The 16,423-nt window shown below is 38.6% G+C and overlaps 1 protein-coding gene across 2 annotated transcripts in view; it reads left to right on the top strand.

Moving 5' to 3' along the window:
* SYNPO2 (synaptopodin 2) overlaps nucleotides 1-13,774 on the top strand; it is a 205,707-nt gene extending 191,933 nt beyond the window's left edge. The window contains exon 5 of one of the 2 annotated variants that reach the window (XM_012179415.4): nucleotides 9,913-13,774. In XM_012179415.4, coding sequence (XP_012034805.3) covers nucleotides 9,913-10,449 — 537 coding nt within the window. In that variant the 3' untranslated portion in view covers nucleotides 10,450-13,774. Of the gene's footprint in view, nucleotides 1-9,909 lie in introns of both variants that reach the window. The other variant, XM_004009590.5, reaches the window with a different exon arrangement.
* The last annotated feature ends 2,649 nt before the right edge of the window (nucleotides 13,775-16,423 follow it).

Below are 16,423 nucleotides of genomic sequence, written 5' to 3'. Positions count from 1 at the left end.
AAACTGATGAGAGCTGAACTTTTCCTATCATTCATTTTTTTCTATAGTGGAAATCTATATAACTTTAAAAATTATTTATTTTTAATTGAAGGATAACTGCTTTACAATATTGTCAAAAAAAGACTAAAAAGTCTATACTTTGGCCCACCCAGAGCTTGCAGAGAGATGAGGTCAGTGGTGATGTTTCTGGCTAACCCTGCTGCCTGTGTCCTGGCATGAGGGAGGCAGTGGCTGGCACAACAGTATCTGAGGCGTGCGGTGCTAATGCCACTTCAAAGGCAGCTTCCTCCTATTTTTATCCTGGGTCAGCAGCCTGCCTATGCAGTTGCCTCTTGAACAAAAGGTTCTACCAGGTCTCTGACACCTTTTAAGGCCTCGCGGACTCTTCTCACAATAACAGGAATAATCTGTTGTGCTGCGTGGCATTTGATTTATAAACACAATCTCTACTCTACCCATAATCTTGAAGCAAGTAGCCAGCATTCTTACCATTTTACAACCAATGAAAGTAAGGCTGGGAGAGGCTGAATCATAGGGGTAAAAAGAGGCAAAGGCAGGACTCCTAGGTCAGTGTGATGTCCAAATTCACGTTCTTTCCAATACAACGTACTGGCTCCTATTGTCAGTTAGAACTCTTACTCTTTCTCACAAAAAGATTGTCTTCAAATCTAAAATGAAACAATTTTTTTAAGTCTATTGTTCAAAAACCCAAAATTTAATCTGATAGTGTAAGATGAATTAAGATAAATGTTGTTTAGTTGCTAAGTTGTGTCTGACTCTTTTGCGACCCCATGGACTGTAGCCCACCAGGCTCCTCTGTCCACGGGATTTCCCAGGCAAGCATATTGGAGCAGGTTACCATTTCCTTCTTCAGGGAATCTTCCCAACCCAGGGATCGAACCCGAGTCTCCTGCTTGGCAGGCCGTTTCTTTACCGCTAAGCCACCTGTACTGGTTATCTGTACATTCTTAGTAAGCAGACTAATACTGTTGATTTCTAGCTAAAGAAATGGACACACTTCTATTTTTCTTTTTTTTTTTTTTATAAGAGAGAGCTACCACAGAATTCCTCAAAACTCCAGGAAAGAAAGATTTAAGATTCACTTGAGAAGACAGGTCCCAGGAAATAGACACTGTTATTAAGAGACTAGAACAAAAATAACCTTAAAATTAACCTTAAAATTCTCCTGACCTTAAAATTCTCCGACCTTAAAATTCTCCTGACTACCTAACTGTATCTAAATTATCTCAAGGGAGCATTTGTCCTATATTTAAAGATCTCTAAATAAAGGAATTCTATATCCCTATGGAGAGCTTCCTTCTGATGTTGACCTGCTTCCAGTTTCAAGGAAATTATAAGTGAAGACTCTATAGAGCTGGAAGGGCCCCTAAGAGATCAGCTAGCTGAAATTGCCATCTCCTATAGCTATTTGCAATCTCAGTGATAAATTAACTTTTTCTTCTCCAACTGTTACTCATCCCAATTTCCATGATCTTTTTCTTCTTTGGTCTTAATTTGGGCTTTCTTTAGGATTCATGTATAATTTTCCATGACTTTTCTCATTTAGAGGATCAAAGCAATTTAAAACCCTTACACCTCCACTGACCTAAAAGAAAATCATTTATTTGAAGCTTGTTAAAATCTTTTACCTATCTAGAAAATTTGATTTGTCTGTAAGTGTTGATTAATCCTATCTGTTTTGCCAGACGTCTTGGTGTGCATGTGTTGCGGCTGGCGGAAATGGGTCTATTTGTGTGACGCCCTCACCATATGTAACTGACAGGTGAGAAAGGCTGCATCTTAGGACATGACCAAAAACTTTGGTAAAGATAACCAAATTTCCTGATTATGGCAGTCTGATCTAGAAATTGTTCATTCATTTCACAAATGCTTATGAAACAGCTACTTGCTAGGCACTGTTCTAGATCAAGGGATGTCTAAAGGAGTAAAACAATAACTCCTAATTTGGATGGAGGTAAATTCTAGAGTGGAGAAGCAGATAAATAGAATAATTAAATAAACATTTTTTATGTTAGATAGGCGTCAGCCTAAGGGTAGAAATAAAGGTGGGAAGGAGGAGAGGGAATCTTGAGGGTGCAAAGAGAGAGAGAGAGTCTGGGAACAGCCAATAGCGATCATATGATATCTGAGCAAGGCCTAAAGAAAATGAAGTAGGGTCATGCTGATAACTGGAATTCTGTGTTCCAGGCAGAGGATCAGCAAGTATAAAGGTCCTGAGACATGAGTGGACCTGATCTATTCAAATAACATAGAGGCCAGTGTAGCTGGAGTAAGGTGGGAGAGACAGAGCAGGAGGAGATGAAATCAGAGGTATAGGAGGTGTGAAATCAGCAGATTCTGCAGGGCCTTGTGGGTCAGTGAAAGAACCTGGAGTTCCCTGTTTTGAAATGAGAAGCCATGACAGGGTTTTAAACAGAGGACTAAGTGGCATAATCTGACTTAGGTTTCTGACAAGATAACGTCGACTGCCAGACTGAGAATAGACTAAAGGAGCAGGGGTGAACCAGGGAAACTAACTAAGAGACTGTAGCAATAATCCAGGCAAAAGAGTATGATAGACTAACTTGGGATGGTACCAATGGAAGTGGTAGGGAATGTTCAGATGCTGTATGTATTTTAAAGCTGACAGTTCAGGTGTGGGGTCAACAATCACTTCAAATAGTGATATTTTGACCTGAGCAAATGGAACACTGGCTAATGCCTGGTGCCTTCTTGTATCCATGTGCCCCTTATGGACCCCTGGTTTGTAGAAATTTTAACCAGTAATTTAAAAGACAAAAGAAATGCCATTTATTCCTGTTGGCTATTATTGGAATCTGTTTATGATAAGGGATATCATGTGTGTTTACTGTTCATATATGTTTAGAGAGAAAGAAGTTGGAGTTGAAATGATATTTGTCATCTGGAGACGCTCTACTGTGCATGTTTGAGCAGGATTTCAGTCAAGACAATTCTTTTAGCTTTTAAGGTTTATGGTAAGAAATAGTTTGAACTTCCAAGCATATATCAGTATATCACATTAAACTTCTTTGGCTTCTAGGGCAATTTGCATTGCTTTAGAGTCCACTTCTTTTTCCTAGGTAAACCTCAGATGACCTTTCCTTTTTTAAAATGTCAAGTTAAATTGGTTACCAGACTCTGTAACAAGGAAGCTCACTAAGCTACTTCATTAACAAGCTGTGTGTATAAGTCAGCGTCTAATTGACATAAAAGATGGTCCATGTTAAGTGGAGAAAGGCCCCCAGCTCCTCTGAGCTTTTCAGCTGACCTGGAAGCAGAGAGCCCTGTGTCTCCCCTTCAGAGAGAAGGAATGCCTCTCAATGTGATATATCCCCATGCACTGGTGCCTACTGGTGCTTGTGACAAATGGCAAGATGCCAATATCAATTAATCCAAATTTAGATTTCAGTGTCCCTTTCCAAAATTTCTAAAGTCTCATTCCATTTAGTTTCCTTGGATTCAAATTTCTTTCTTTTTTTTTTTTTTTGTATACACTGCTCGTTTATGATTTGTTACTTATTTAGCTGCACTTGTTGCTTGTTTTGTCTCTTGCTTGTTTTTGGCTGCGCTGGGTCTTCCTTGCTGCACGCAGGCCTTCTTGAGCTCACTGAGCGGGGCCACTCTGCAGCTGCGGTGCATGGGCTTCTCTCTCTGCAGACCGCAGGCTCTAGGTGCACAGGCTTCTGCGCTTGTAGCATGCGGGCTCACGGGTGCAACTTGCTGACTCCAGGGCATGCAGGCTTCAGGAGCTGCTGCATAGGAGCTCATTAGTTGTGGCTGCTGCTGCTGCTAAGTCATTTCAGTCATGTCTGACTCTGCGTGACCCCATAGACAGCAGCCCACCAGGCTCCCCCATCCCTGGGATTCTCCAGCCTAGTGGGCCCTAAAGCATGCAGTCTTCAGTAATGGCGGCACGCGGGCTCAGTAACTATGGATTCTTGTAACTGTGGATTCTTATCTACTGTGAAACCAGGGAAGTCCTCCTCCCTTTTTTTAAGCAATGTTTTATTTGTTTTATTTTAAAGACTTTATTGAATTTGTTACAATATTGTTTCTGTTTTATGTTTTTGGTTTTTGGCTGAGAGACATGTGGGATCTTATCTTCCTGACAAGGGAGTAAACGCAAACCCTGTGCACTGGAAGGCAATGTCTTAACCACTGGACCACCAGGGAAGTCCCTCAAATCTTTTTTTTTTTTTAATTTTTTTCTAAACAATTTCATTGCAAATATAGTTCCAGATGTATTTGATTAAGAAACCTCATATGAGACTGCCTGGGTTCAACTCCCCCTACACCAGAACTTATTAGCTTTCTACCCTCAGGGAACTTACCTACCCTCTCTAAGTGTCACTGTCCTCATCTGGAAAACAGATTTTAAAAGTGCCTACTTCATGGGGTTATATAAAGGATTGTATGAAATATTCCACATAAAGCAATTAAGCATCACCATTGGGCGCACAGTAAGTGATCTCCTAGTGGTGGCTATTATTAAAGGCAGAGGTAGGAAAACACTTCCTTCCAGTTTATTCTTTTGATGGGAATATGTAACATCAGGTGATTCGTGAGTTCAGTGCAAACGCTCGCAGCCTTCACTTCACATTATACTGGACCAGCTAAAGAATGACATATACTCTCATGATTCAACACTTAAATGACACATTACTCTAAGTACACACAGATTACTGTTAACAAGTCCAATATTAACTATGTGACCTGCCAGAGGACACACCAATTTGGTCAGTTTGAATGATATCTTCATTGGTTTGCTTCTGGCGATTGTTTACTTAAGTACATCTACTTAAGGAGATCAAGATATTATCCTCGCATTAGCTTTATCTAACAAACTAGGAAAAGAAGAATGTAGAAAACTTGAGAGAATGAATACCATCGATGTTATTTCCCCTTAGTTGGAAGTGAAGAATAGCATAAGGACAGGGAAGGGTTCCAAGAGAAGGGAAGTAACTGGGAATATATGAAGGGATGACTGGATAGGAGTGTAAGTAGATGCATTCTATGTTATTGGGATCAGTGGGCTAAAGTTAGGGGAGGCAAAGTTTGCTTCAATGTAGGGATGACATTCTCAACACTTAGAGCTTAAAGACTGAGATGGCCTGGAAATTAGTGAGCTGCCTTCTCTAGAGGAAGGCCTGAGTGAGGTAAAAGGTAAAATAGTCTCAAGACTATTTGATGTTACTAGGAAAACAAACAAACAAACACACATGTCATTTTATTTTTAGCCTATATTTCATTTTAAAAAGAAAATAAGAACTATACTCTCTAATGAAATGATAATGTTATATAATAGGATATTAAAAGTGGAAGTTTCTCCCCAGGCCCTCAAATACAAGAGATGCTGCACACTGAAGTGAGATTCCAGATAAACACAGACTTTACGGAGAAAACAGTAGACATGAGTGTCCCTGGTGTGCTCAAAGATTAGCAAACCACTGCCACAATTCTTGAACCCCTTAGTCAGCTGCAGGTTATTAAAGGGGGTCAGAGTCTGGAAGGAAGAAAGGATTTTGTGAGAAGGAATTCTGGAACTCTGTAGATCAAGGTGTGTGTTTAGAGTAGATGGAGTTGGGGGACCTTGCCCTCTCACCTCCAGCCTTGTGAGAAAACAGATTTAATTTAAAGTGACTTCTTAAAAGACTTTGTATGAGATGTCAGCATCAGGATGGATGGGAGGGTCAGAGTGGGCTGGGGTCTGACTCCCTCCCAGGATATCTATAGAGTGAGAGATGGTCTGAAAAACTGTTTTGGCAAAGAATTGGGAAATTTGCTGCTGAACTCCCAAGGGCAAATGATGTGATTGTTTCCCATGGACCAGAGCAGGGCAGAAGTAAGGCAGAGCTGGATGGGGTCATCCCGGGGCCTGTCCAAGGGTGCAAACAGACCCTAGTAGCTACAAGGTGTAGGCAGACAGCTTTCCAGGGGTTGTAGCCTGAGTTACAAGTTAACTCTAGAATTGAGATGAACTGACATTAATCGAGGACTACAGACAAGATGTCCCCAGTGATAGGGATCTTCAAATATCCCTTAGAAGTTTTCTTCTCTGCGCCTCTCTGGCTCTGAGAGTGAAAAGCCAGAATATGATGTTACTATATAAAGTAAAAAAAAAAATTTCTACTCTTTTTCGGTCTCTATCCTTGCACTTTCACCTCAGGGTAAAAGTCAGGGTTAGCAAGCTGGGAGAGGAAGAGGAGGAGAGCATGAAGAAGCTAAATACATTGCCTTCCCTGAAGGAAGGTGGTCCTTCTAAAATGAGCCTTAGTTAGGGAAGGAGAAGAGATTTACCTCTAAGAGGAGACTGAAATTTCTTATTCCAGTGGCTGTAATATTATAAGTTGAAATATAATGGTTTGAGTAACTTAAGATGATGGTCTAATCCTAAAAGGAAGTCAAATGTCACAGGACCTAAGTTTTGATCCAGCAGTGGTGAAAAAAATTTCTTTTATTAAAAAATAGATTTCTTAATCTAATCCAGTTTAGATTAATAATAAAATAATTTTATGGTAAAAAAATTAAAGGGCAGTAGGAGACAAAAGGAAAGAAGCATTTTGATGACACATCAAATATTATTCACAAAAAATAACCAATTTAATATATTAAGCACTCTCATATCAAAATTTTAAATTCTTTTGATAATAATACAATCCAAGGTAGAAATTCCAATCCAGAATCTAACCTATGATATGTTGGGATTCTACCATCAGACATCCAAACTCCGGAACAGAAGAAACGCTTCTGTTATTTTCAGGTGCCTTTGGTCATTTCTGGCTCAGGACGGCTCACATGGCTTCATTCACCCAGCCAAGCAGAGAACAGGATGAGCCTCAGGACAGAGACTGACAGAGGAAACAGCACCAAAGAACAAGATGTGAAAATGGCTTTCGGGAAATAGGTTAGAATGAGGGGTTTGGGTGCAGGCAGAAACTAGAGGCCTGAAATATTTTTGGCATAAACAGAAACAACAATGTGCCTAAAGAACTATTTGTTTATACCACAGGTGCACTTCTAACCTAAGACAATTTGTAATTTTATTCTATTGTTAGCGCTTAAAGGAGCATGAAGTCACATTTGGCAGACTGAGGGGTGTGTAGACGAGCAACAGTCATTTTGTTCACTGAGGTCACTGCACTCTTCCTTCACAGCACTGCTGCTATACTTAGCATATGTCCATTCTACAAGATTCTTTGTTTTGTAAACTCAGTGTTATTTTAAGTTTCTCTTCAGAAAACTCTGAGTTACTCTTTCAATATTATACTTCAAAGTTTTGCTCTTTTCCTCCACATTCAACGGATTTATGTTTTTGTCTTACCTGAAGAACAATCCCTGATGTCTTTGTTATTAGAATATCATTCAACAGTGTTTTAAACTTTTGCATTTCTGTTAAGATTCCATTCTTCTGAAGATTTTGTGACTAAGTGGGCAGAAGAAGACCAGAAAATAACTTTCTCTCTTTCCTCCAGTGTTTCGCATGCCCTGTCACTGAGCTGCATGCATTCACATTGTACCTCATACTTCCAAATATATTGATAATTATTTCTTTTTCTAGTTATTAGCCAGTGATGGTAGTAACCCTTATGTATGTTCAGGAACTTCTCCTATATTTCTGTGAAGACTTGGATCCTTTTATTGCCATCCTTTAAGTCTCTATTATTTTAAAGATCTGATTAAAGAAGCTGCTATATCTGATGGAAAATAGGTATCATCTGGAATGTGAAAAATGCCCCAGCAACTCTCTAGATCAATGTTCTCTTTCTTCCAGAGATAAGGACAAAGGGAGACATAGACATGTTTATGGGAGATGAGAGCTAATTTCTCTTTATCGTATGGAAGGTTGGGTATGTGTGTGTTAGTTGCTCAGTCGTGTCGACTCTTGTGACCCGACGGACTGTAGTTCACCAGGCTCCTCTGTCCATGGGATTCTCCAGGCAAGAATACTGGAGTGGGTTGCCATGGCCTTCTCTAGGGAATCTTCCCAACCCAGGGATCAAACCTGTGACTCTTAACGTTTCCTGCTTTGGCAGGTGTGTTCCTTACTACTAATGCTACCTGGGAAGCCCTTATCATGCTGAATGTTAATACTTCTTAACGTATTATCTATTGGTCCTGTCAAAACAGGTAATGAGTCTCTTCTCTAAACTGATCTCTGACTGACTAATTCACAACTGCAGAGCTAAAAACACTACTGGATTGTGTGCTTCCTGAGGACATGGACTTTATCTGAAGCATCTTTGTATCTTGAGCTCACAGGAAAATGCCTAGAAATATTAGGAATTCAATAAAATTTTTGTTAAATGAATGAAACAAATGCATTAATAATGTGGAATAGAAACCAAATCCTTAAATAGTAACTTATTAGATCTAAATTAAGAGAAGGAGATTAATGAAAACAAGTTTTTGCTAGGAGTTGTTTTGGGGGGGAGGCGGTGGGGTGGGGGTATGCCTTGTGGCTTGTGAGATCTTAGTTCCCCGACCAGGGATAAAACCCGGGCCCTCACAGTGAAAGCACCAAGTCCTAACCACTAGACTGCCAGGGAATTCTCCATTATTATTAAAGCTTCAATGATTAAAAAGACAGAATCAAGATCCATTATATTGACTCTCTTATTCTTTATATGCAAAACAACAATGAACCACCTACCTTTGTGTGCCTAATAGAACAACAGCAACAAAAACTCCAAACATTTTAATCAGATATTTTGTCCAAGTCTAGGTGTTGCTATTCATTTTAAATTTAAGAACTTGATATAGAAAGAAAATATATTGAAGCCATTTATGAAATTTGAACACATTTTAAAGCATGGAAATGCTTTTTGTTCAAGAAACACAATGTTATGATACTCCCAAGTTGATTCATTTCTCTTAAGTGTGTCTTTGCTACTTTTTGCCAGGAGTTTTCCTAACAGTCTCAAGCAAATGGGAATGTATAAGGAAGTAATGTGTATAACCAGACTTCAAGGTCCTTGGAAATAGAGAATGAGTAAAAGCTTTCACAGAGTTGTATTTCATGATATTAGACAAACTGAATATTTAGCATACACAAGGGAATGTTTCAGGGACACATACTCTCAAAGAAATAAGGGATGTAATATGCTGCTGCTGCTGCTGCTAAGTCGCTTCAGTCGTGTCCGACTCTGTGCGACCCCATAGACGGAAGCCCACCAGGCTCCTCCGTCCGTGGGATTTTCCAGGCAAGAGTACTGGAGCGGGGTGCCAGTGCCTTCTCCATATGCATAAAAGGAACCAAAGCACAAATGAAACAAGTGGCTGAACTGTTTCCTTCAGAGACACAGGCAATATACTACACTCAGGAAATAAAGATCCACGTGGTCTTCACCAATATATAAACAGAACTTGGCTGGAAAACTGTCATCTGCTCCATCAAACGGAAAATATTAAATAAGATAAAAGTAAGACAAAATATTAAAAGTCACTTGGAAAAAGTACAAAGACCAGTAGAACATGGTCTGTTTCCAGAGTTATTTATATATTTATGCTTATTTGGTGTTAGAAAAACAGGACTAGAATGAGGGTGGGCTGTGGATGTAGATATGAATATGAAGAGGGTAGACAGAAGTAAGGGTGGCCCCAGTGATAACAGGGTGCTTGCAATGGTGGTGATGCCTAAGAAAGACGGTAGCAATTGGAGCTATGGGTTCAGAAAAGCAGAGCAAGGAGGTCCTAAAGGAAGGTCAAGTCCCAGACCAGCACTAATCCTACGCTAGGCAGAGGCAGCCTATTTTGGCTTTAATTATAAGCATTGTGGGGATTTGTTGATCTTTATAGTGCTTAGTAATGGTGTGGAGAATGCTTTGGACTAGCAGCCAGTCAGCATAAACCAAAATGAATGAGATATATTAACATTTTCATTATTTCTAGCAGACTGGACGCTCTCTTTCTCTTCCTGGAAGACCAGTCCCACCTGCCATCTCTGCAACATCTCCTTGGTTATACCAGCCTGCGTACAGCTACGCTAGCAAACCAACTGACGGGCTCGAGGAAGCAAAGAAAAGACTGACTCCTTGGGAAGCAGCTGCCAAGTCTCCCCTTGGCTTAGTGGATGAGGCCTTCAGACCCAGAAACATTCAGGAATCCATTGCGGCAAATGTGGTCTCAGCAGCTCGTAGAAAGGTGCTTCCAGGGCAGTCTGAGGAATGGAATGCAAGACTGTCCTATGTCCCTCAAACCCAGAAGAGCAGTGTGGGCTCATTTGCAAAGCAAGAATATAATGTTGCATCCCCACCCAATTATAGTATGCCCAGCTCCCAGTATGGTTCACAGGCACTACATGCATATTACAGGCAGCCTTCCAGAAACGATTCTGAAATAATGTCCATGGAGACCAGGTCTGATTATTGTCTCTCCACAACCAACTGCAACTATAACCCACACCCGAGGGGATGGAGACGTCAAACATGAAGTTAGCAGAACTGGTCGTATGCCACCTAGATTTTTTTTATTTTTTATGTTTCTTTGCAGTGTTTTCCACTTTTCTAATAGTTTAGATTCACTTTTGATCTTGGCTTGTTCTCATAGGTCATTTATCTGTGTGTGTATGCACATTGGAGTGTAAATCACTTCCTTCTCTGCAGATGCATAGACAATTTCTTTAAAGAAGAACTCATTTCCTGTGTTCATGACACAGAAATTCCATTTATTTCATGAATATGGAAGGTTTAGGCAACTAAACTCTTCTCAATTAAAACAAAATTAACTATGTTCTTGTATGTGCCTTAGTCCAGGATGGAATTAATGAAACATGGTATGCTAACTGTTATTAGCGGTAACAGCAAGGAATATAACATTGGAGAAGTTTCCAATGGTAGTATGAGCAGTAATTATATAAAAAGGATTTGGTGTTATTTTAAGCATTTCTTTGAAATATATTTTAAAATTTGATAACATTCATATTTGGTTTTTGGAATTGAGACAAAGACATTCTCAGAAAGAAATAAATATTTGAGAGTAAGACAATTATACATTTCAGTTGGACTTCTGAGGTAAGTGGTGTAATATGTGGGGAATAGAAGATGGAGGTATAGGATTTATTTTTAACCTATTTAAAGGCAGGGGCCTGAGACAGGAATAGACTCTGGGTTCAGATGTCCTCACTTGTGAGATGAGAAGATCAGATTATTTAATCTCCTTGATGTTTAACAGTTCTGATATTCTGAACTGAGTTTCTCTCATTTGTAAAATCATCTTTGATGCATTATTCATTTTTGTTGCTCATCATATAAATATCAAACTAAGTTTAAGAGTGGATTAGGTCATTGGTGTCACAAGATGTATCATTAAAGGCCCAAGAGGAATTGTTGGGCAGCAGGGTTTGAGCTATGTGTTACATGAGTGAGGGCTGATGAGAAGGAAAAAAGCTATTAATGGATTAAAGGAAGTGGTGGATGGATGTGTCTGTTATTGTACAACTGTAGGTCATGAACATTTGTTTAATTACAGAAAGCATGCCACAGAAGCCTATGCAACAAGTGATGTTTCTTTAGAAAAGCATCATTAGGATGTTCAAAGGAAGTTAAACAGTTGCTTGGACAACTCCATGACCCATGCCTGGTTAGCATGACCATGAGACAATCAGGTAAATATCTGCTCCTCACTGTCACACCCACAAAGGATTAAACACAAAGAAATTCAAAGTACTTTACATTATAAACAAGTATGAGAATATTTAAAAAATAAAAACATCTTGAGTGTTCAAAACATTCTTAGGTTTCTAAATATGGTTATTTTGCTTTGTTTTACTTTTTTGACTCTTGAATTTATTATTATGATCGTCTCTCTCACAGAATAATATTTTTTAAAAACTGCCAGGATACAAGTAATCCTGTTTTTGGAAACAAACAAAAAAAAAAAGCTGAAGAAATCACAGTAAGTTCTACTGGTAATAGAATCACCCAGATATTAAGCAGTTCAATTATTAAGAAAAGTAGAGTACTTCATAGAAATTTGAATTATATCTCAAATTAGAAGATATAATTATGGATTCCTATAGAGTTCCTATGGAATTAAAAAAAATAATGCCTGGTATATTGGTTAATCTGTCAGCAATTCTCAGGAATCCCCACATAAAAATTCTTGTGGTGGTTCATTTATTCTAGATGTCAGTGTTTTAAGATATGTAGAATTTAGCAGAAGGAATTTTGTACAAGATCATATCCTATTTTGTTGTTTTCTTTTATAAATGAATGCTAGCAGTTATTTCCTTCATTCCTTAGATTTTAGATACTTCAGTTCCAGAGGCTGATATAGAATACATTATATTATTCACTAAAATTTTCACTAGACTTAAAATAGAGAGATGCAGACATTTTACACTTAAATATTATCATGAAACAGACAGGTCCCCCTTTGCATGCACTTGATCAAAACAATCATTGTATTAAGCTATCTGAATTTATTCTAGACATCAAAAAAAAAAAAAAGAAAATATAACACATGGCAGGAAAGTTGTACATTTTTCATTCACAGGAAAATTAATGTCTCATTTTTATTAGAAGTCAATGTTTCAAGGACTCATACGTTGCAGATATAATTCTGAAAAAAAGTGTGTTGTCAAATCATCACAAAATATATGGGTATTTATCTCCAGTTTTCACAAAAGGAGTAAAGTTGTACTGCTTACACTCAAGCTAATGTTTGAGCTAAGGCTGCCATGCTGACATCTGATTCCTGCTGAGAAAACCTAGATAACTACTGTTCTCACAAAAATAAAATCAGTTTGGGACTTCCCTGGCAGTCCAGTGGTTTGAAACTCCGCACTTCCACTGTGAGGGGCATGAGGGGCATGGATTCCACCCCTGGTCTGGGAACTAAGATCCTACATGCTGCACAGACCAGCCAAAATAATAATACATAAATAAAATGGGTTTGTCTTATATTCCAAATAATACTCTTTTCAGAGAAGAGCTTGCATTTGTGCTAAATTGCTTCAGTCATGTCTGACTCTGTGCGACCCTATGGACTGAAGCCTGCCAGGCTCCTCTGTCCATGGGGAGTCTCCAGCCAAGAATACTGGAGTGGGTTGCCATGCCCTCCTCCAGGGGATCTTCCCCACCCAGGGATCCATCCCACATCTCTTACGTCTCCTGCATTGGCAGGCAGCTTCTTTACCGCTAGTGCCATCTGCTTTGTAAATATATACCACATGTGTTGTGAGACATTTTTCTACTAGTAGCAATCACAGAGGTAGAAACCGTTCTGTGCTATCATGATTAAAAAGCATTCTCTTGAAGTACACTAATTTGGCACCTCTTTCTATCTTCAGTTTAAAAATATAATTGCATGTGTGTGAAATATCTGTTATTGAGATGATTTAAACACTGCTTGTATCTTGAATTTTAAAACTACATGGTTCTAGTCGATTTATTTCTGAATATATCTCATGTTTTGGCCTCATCACTTATATTGGAAAGGGCTACACTGTTAGGGTTCAAGCATACACATATATACATTAATGAATTGAAACTGTGGATAAAAAATATATCAAATAGGCTCAGTTATTGTAATTAGAGAGGAACTGTAGAAATGTTTGTAAGAGAAAGTAGATTTTCACATTTGATTTTTTTCAAAGTAGAAGTATTTACACTATCCACACATCTACTAAAATGACTATGTTCTCCTGCTTATTAGCTTAACATTTCTACCTTTGTTTATCCCAAAAGACTGTATTTGAAAGATGCATACTGAAAATCAAAATTGTATGAGTAATAAAAATTAACTTGAAAATCAATTTAAAGAGCCTTTTCATTTTTCCTTATTAAAAAATTCTTTTGAAATAGTCTTTACCCCAAAGATTTAATCTTATCTACTACATATTTTTAAATTTTAGTTTCTACAGTATCAGCTTCCAGGCACGTTAAAAGAATTTCATGCTGATTGGCAACATTTTAACGTTTAAAAACTTACAAAACAACTTACCTGAAAATATGATCAGTTTCATGTGTAAGTTAAGAGGTCTTAGACCCATGTTTTCATATTACAGTATTATTCTTAATTTAATATTACTCTTAATTAATTCTTTCTTTCATAATATTGAAAAACCAGTCCTAAGCAAAAGCATAGCCAGTGGTAATATGACTTGATAATGTGTTAGTTGAATTTCTAAAACCACTTTGGACTCAGGGAATCTACCATGTTTGGCATTCCACTGCTTCTGATCACTTATTCTCTTCACTGCCCCATGACTCACCTTGATTAAACTGAACACTTCATAATAAAGCATATTTAAGTAAAACTTTTTAAAAATGACTTGGGTCTTCTTACATACTATTAGAACCATCAGCAGGAATGTGAGCTCCCTGGTCAGTGCGACCATGCAAGCACAGCTTTTTGATATTTCTTGTCAAAAATTATGAATAAAATTACTCTCTTGGCAATCTGAGTAAAAAAAAAAAAAAGTTTTAAAGAGCCGGCACTTGAAATATTGAATTAAGAATGTAAGAATTAAGCATGTAAGAATTAAAGATTTTAAAATTTAAAAAATAAAAAACTATATTAAAAAAAAGAATTTAATGAAAAATTGATCCATTGTAACAAATGTCTAGAATTGCATTCTACTAGGGCTTTCTTAACATTTTGGTGTTATACTAACTTGCTACTTGTTAACCTTGACTTTTAACCTTTTCCAAGAAGTTTAAAGTTATTGTCAAATTGCTACACATGGCATAAAATCAATACAAACTGTAAAATGAAAAAAAAAAGAAATATTGAAATATTCCCTAAATATGAGTACCATCTTAAAGATTTAAAAAACTTAAGAGATAGTTAGCACCATACTGTCTGTCAACTTAAAGAAAAACACGCAACATAGAGTTGTGAGTTTAAGCTTTATTCAGGGTCTTACTCAGGATGACTGCCTGGGAGACAGTCTCTCAGTAGCTCTGAGAAATTGTTCTGAAGAGGCGAGGGAGTAGCCAGTGTACATGAAAGTTTTTGCTAGAAAATACTGGCAGTCAAGTATACATCTCAGTGAAAGACTACTGCTAATCAAACAGAAGGAGATCAGCCCTGGGATTTCTTTGGAAGGAATGATGCTGAAGCTGAAACTCCAGTACTTTGGCCACCTCATGCGAAGAGTTGACTCATTGGAAAAGACCCTGATGCTGGGAGGGTTTGGGGGCAGGAGGAGAAGGGGACAACAGAGGATGAGATGGCTGGATGGCATCACTGACTCGATGGACGTGAGTCTGAGTGAACTCCGGGAGTTGGTGATGGACAGGGAGGCCTGGCGTGCTGCGATTCATGGGGTCGCAAAGAGTCGGACACGACTGAGTGACAGAACTGAACTGAATCAAACAGAACAGATATATCAAACTGATGATTTTTATGCTTTTCTGCAAGAAAGTGGAGTCATTGAAATTCTTCCTGAGATGTATGTCTTAACTACTTTTATTGTTTTTGTTCAGTCACTAAGTCATGTCTGACTCTTTGTGACCCCATGGACAGCAGCATGCCAGGCTCCTCTGTCCTTCACTATCTCCCAGAGTTTGCTCAAACTCATGTCCGTTGTGTTGATGATACCATCCAGCCATCTCATCCTTTCCTGCCCCCTTCTCCCTTTGCCTTTGCTCTTTCCCAGCAACAGGGTCTTTTCCAATGAGTTGCCTCTTTGTATCAGGTGGCTAAAATTGGAGCTTCAGCTTTAGCATCAATCATTCCAATGAATAGTCAGGGTTGATTTCCTTTAGGATTGATTGTTGGATCTCCTTGCAGTCTAAGAGACTCTAGAGAGTCTTCTCCAGCACAATCTGAAAGCATCAATTCTTTGGCACTCAGACTTCTTTATGGTCCAATTCTCACATCCATACATGACTACTGGAAAAACCATAGCTTTGACTATATGAACCTTTGTCAACAAAGTGACATCTCTGCTTTTTAATACACTGTCTAGGTTTGCCAAAGGTTTTCTTCCAAGGAGCAAGTGTCTTTTAATTTCATGTGATTCTAGAGACCAAGAATATAAAATCTGTCACTTTTTCCACTTTTTCTCTATTTGCCATGAAGTGATGGGATCAGATGCCATGATCTTAGTCTCCTGAATGTTGAGTTTTAAGTCAGGTTTTTACTCCCCCTTAAGAGGCTCTTTAGTACCTCTTCACTGGAGAAGGGAATGGCAAACCACTTCAGTATTCTTGCCTTGAGAACCCCATGAACAGTATGAAAAGGCAAAATGATAGGATACTGAAAGAGGAACTGCCCAGGTCAGTAGGTGCCCAATATGCTACTGGAGATCAGTGGAGAAATAACTCCAGAAAGAATGAAGGGATGGAGCCAAAGCAAAAACAATACCCAGTTGTGGATGTGACTGGTGATAGAAGCAAGGTCCGATGCTGCAAAGAGCAATATTGCATAGGAACATGGAATGTCAGGTCCATGAATC

Source organism: Ovis aries, chromosome 6 (genome assembly GCF_016772045.2).
Source record: "Ovis aries strain OAR_USU_Benz2616 breed Rambouillet chromosome 6, ARS-UI_Ramb_v3.0, whole genome shotgun sequence".
NCBI classification, from domain to species: domain Eukaryota; kingdom Metazoa; phylum Chordata; class Mammalia; order Artiodactyla; family Bovidae; genus Ovis; species Ovis aries.
This window is presented reverse-complemented; position numbering and strand designations above follow the sequence as displayed.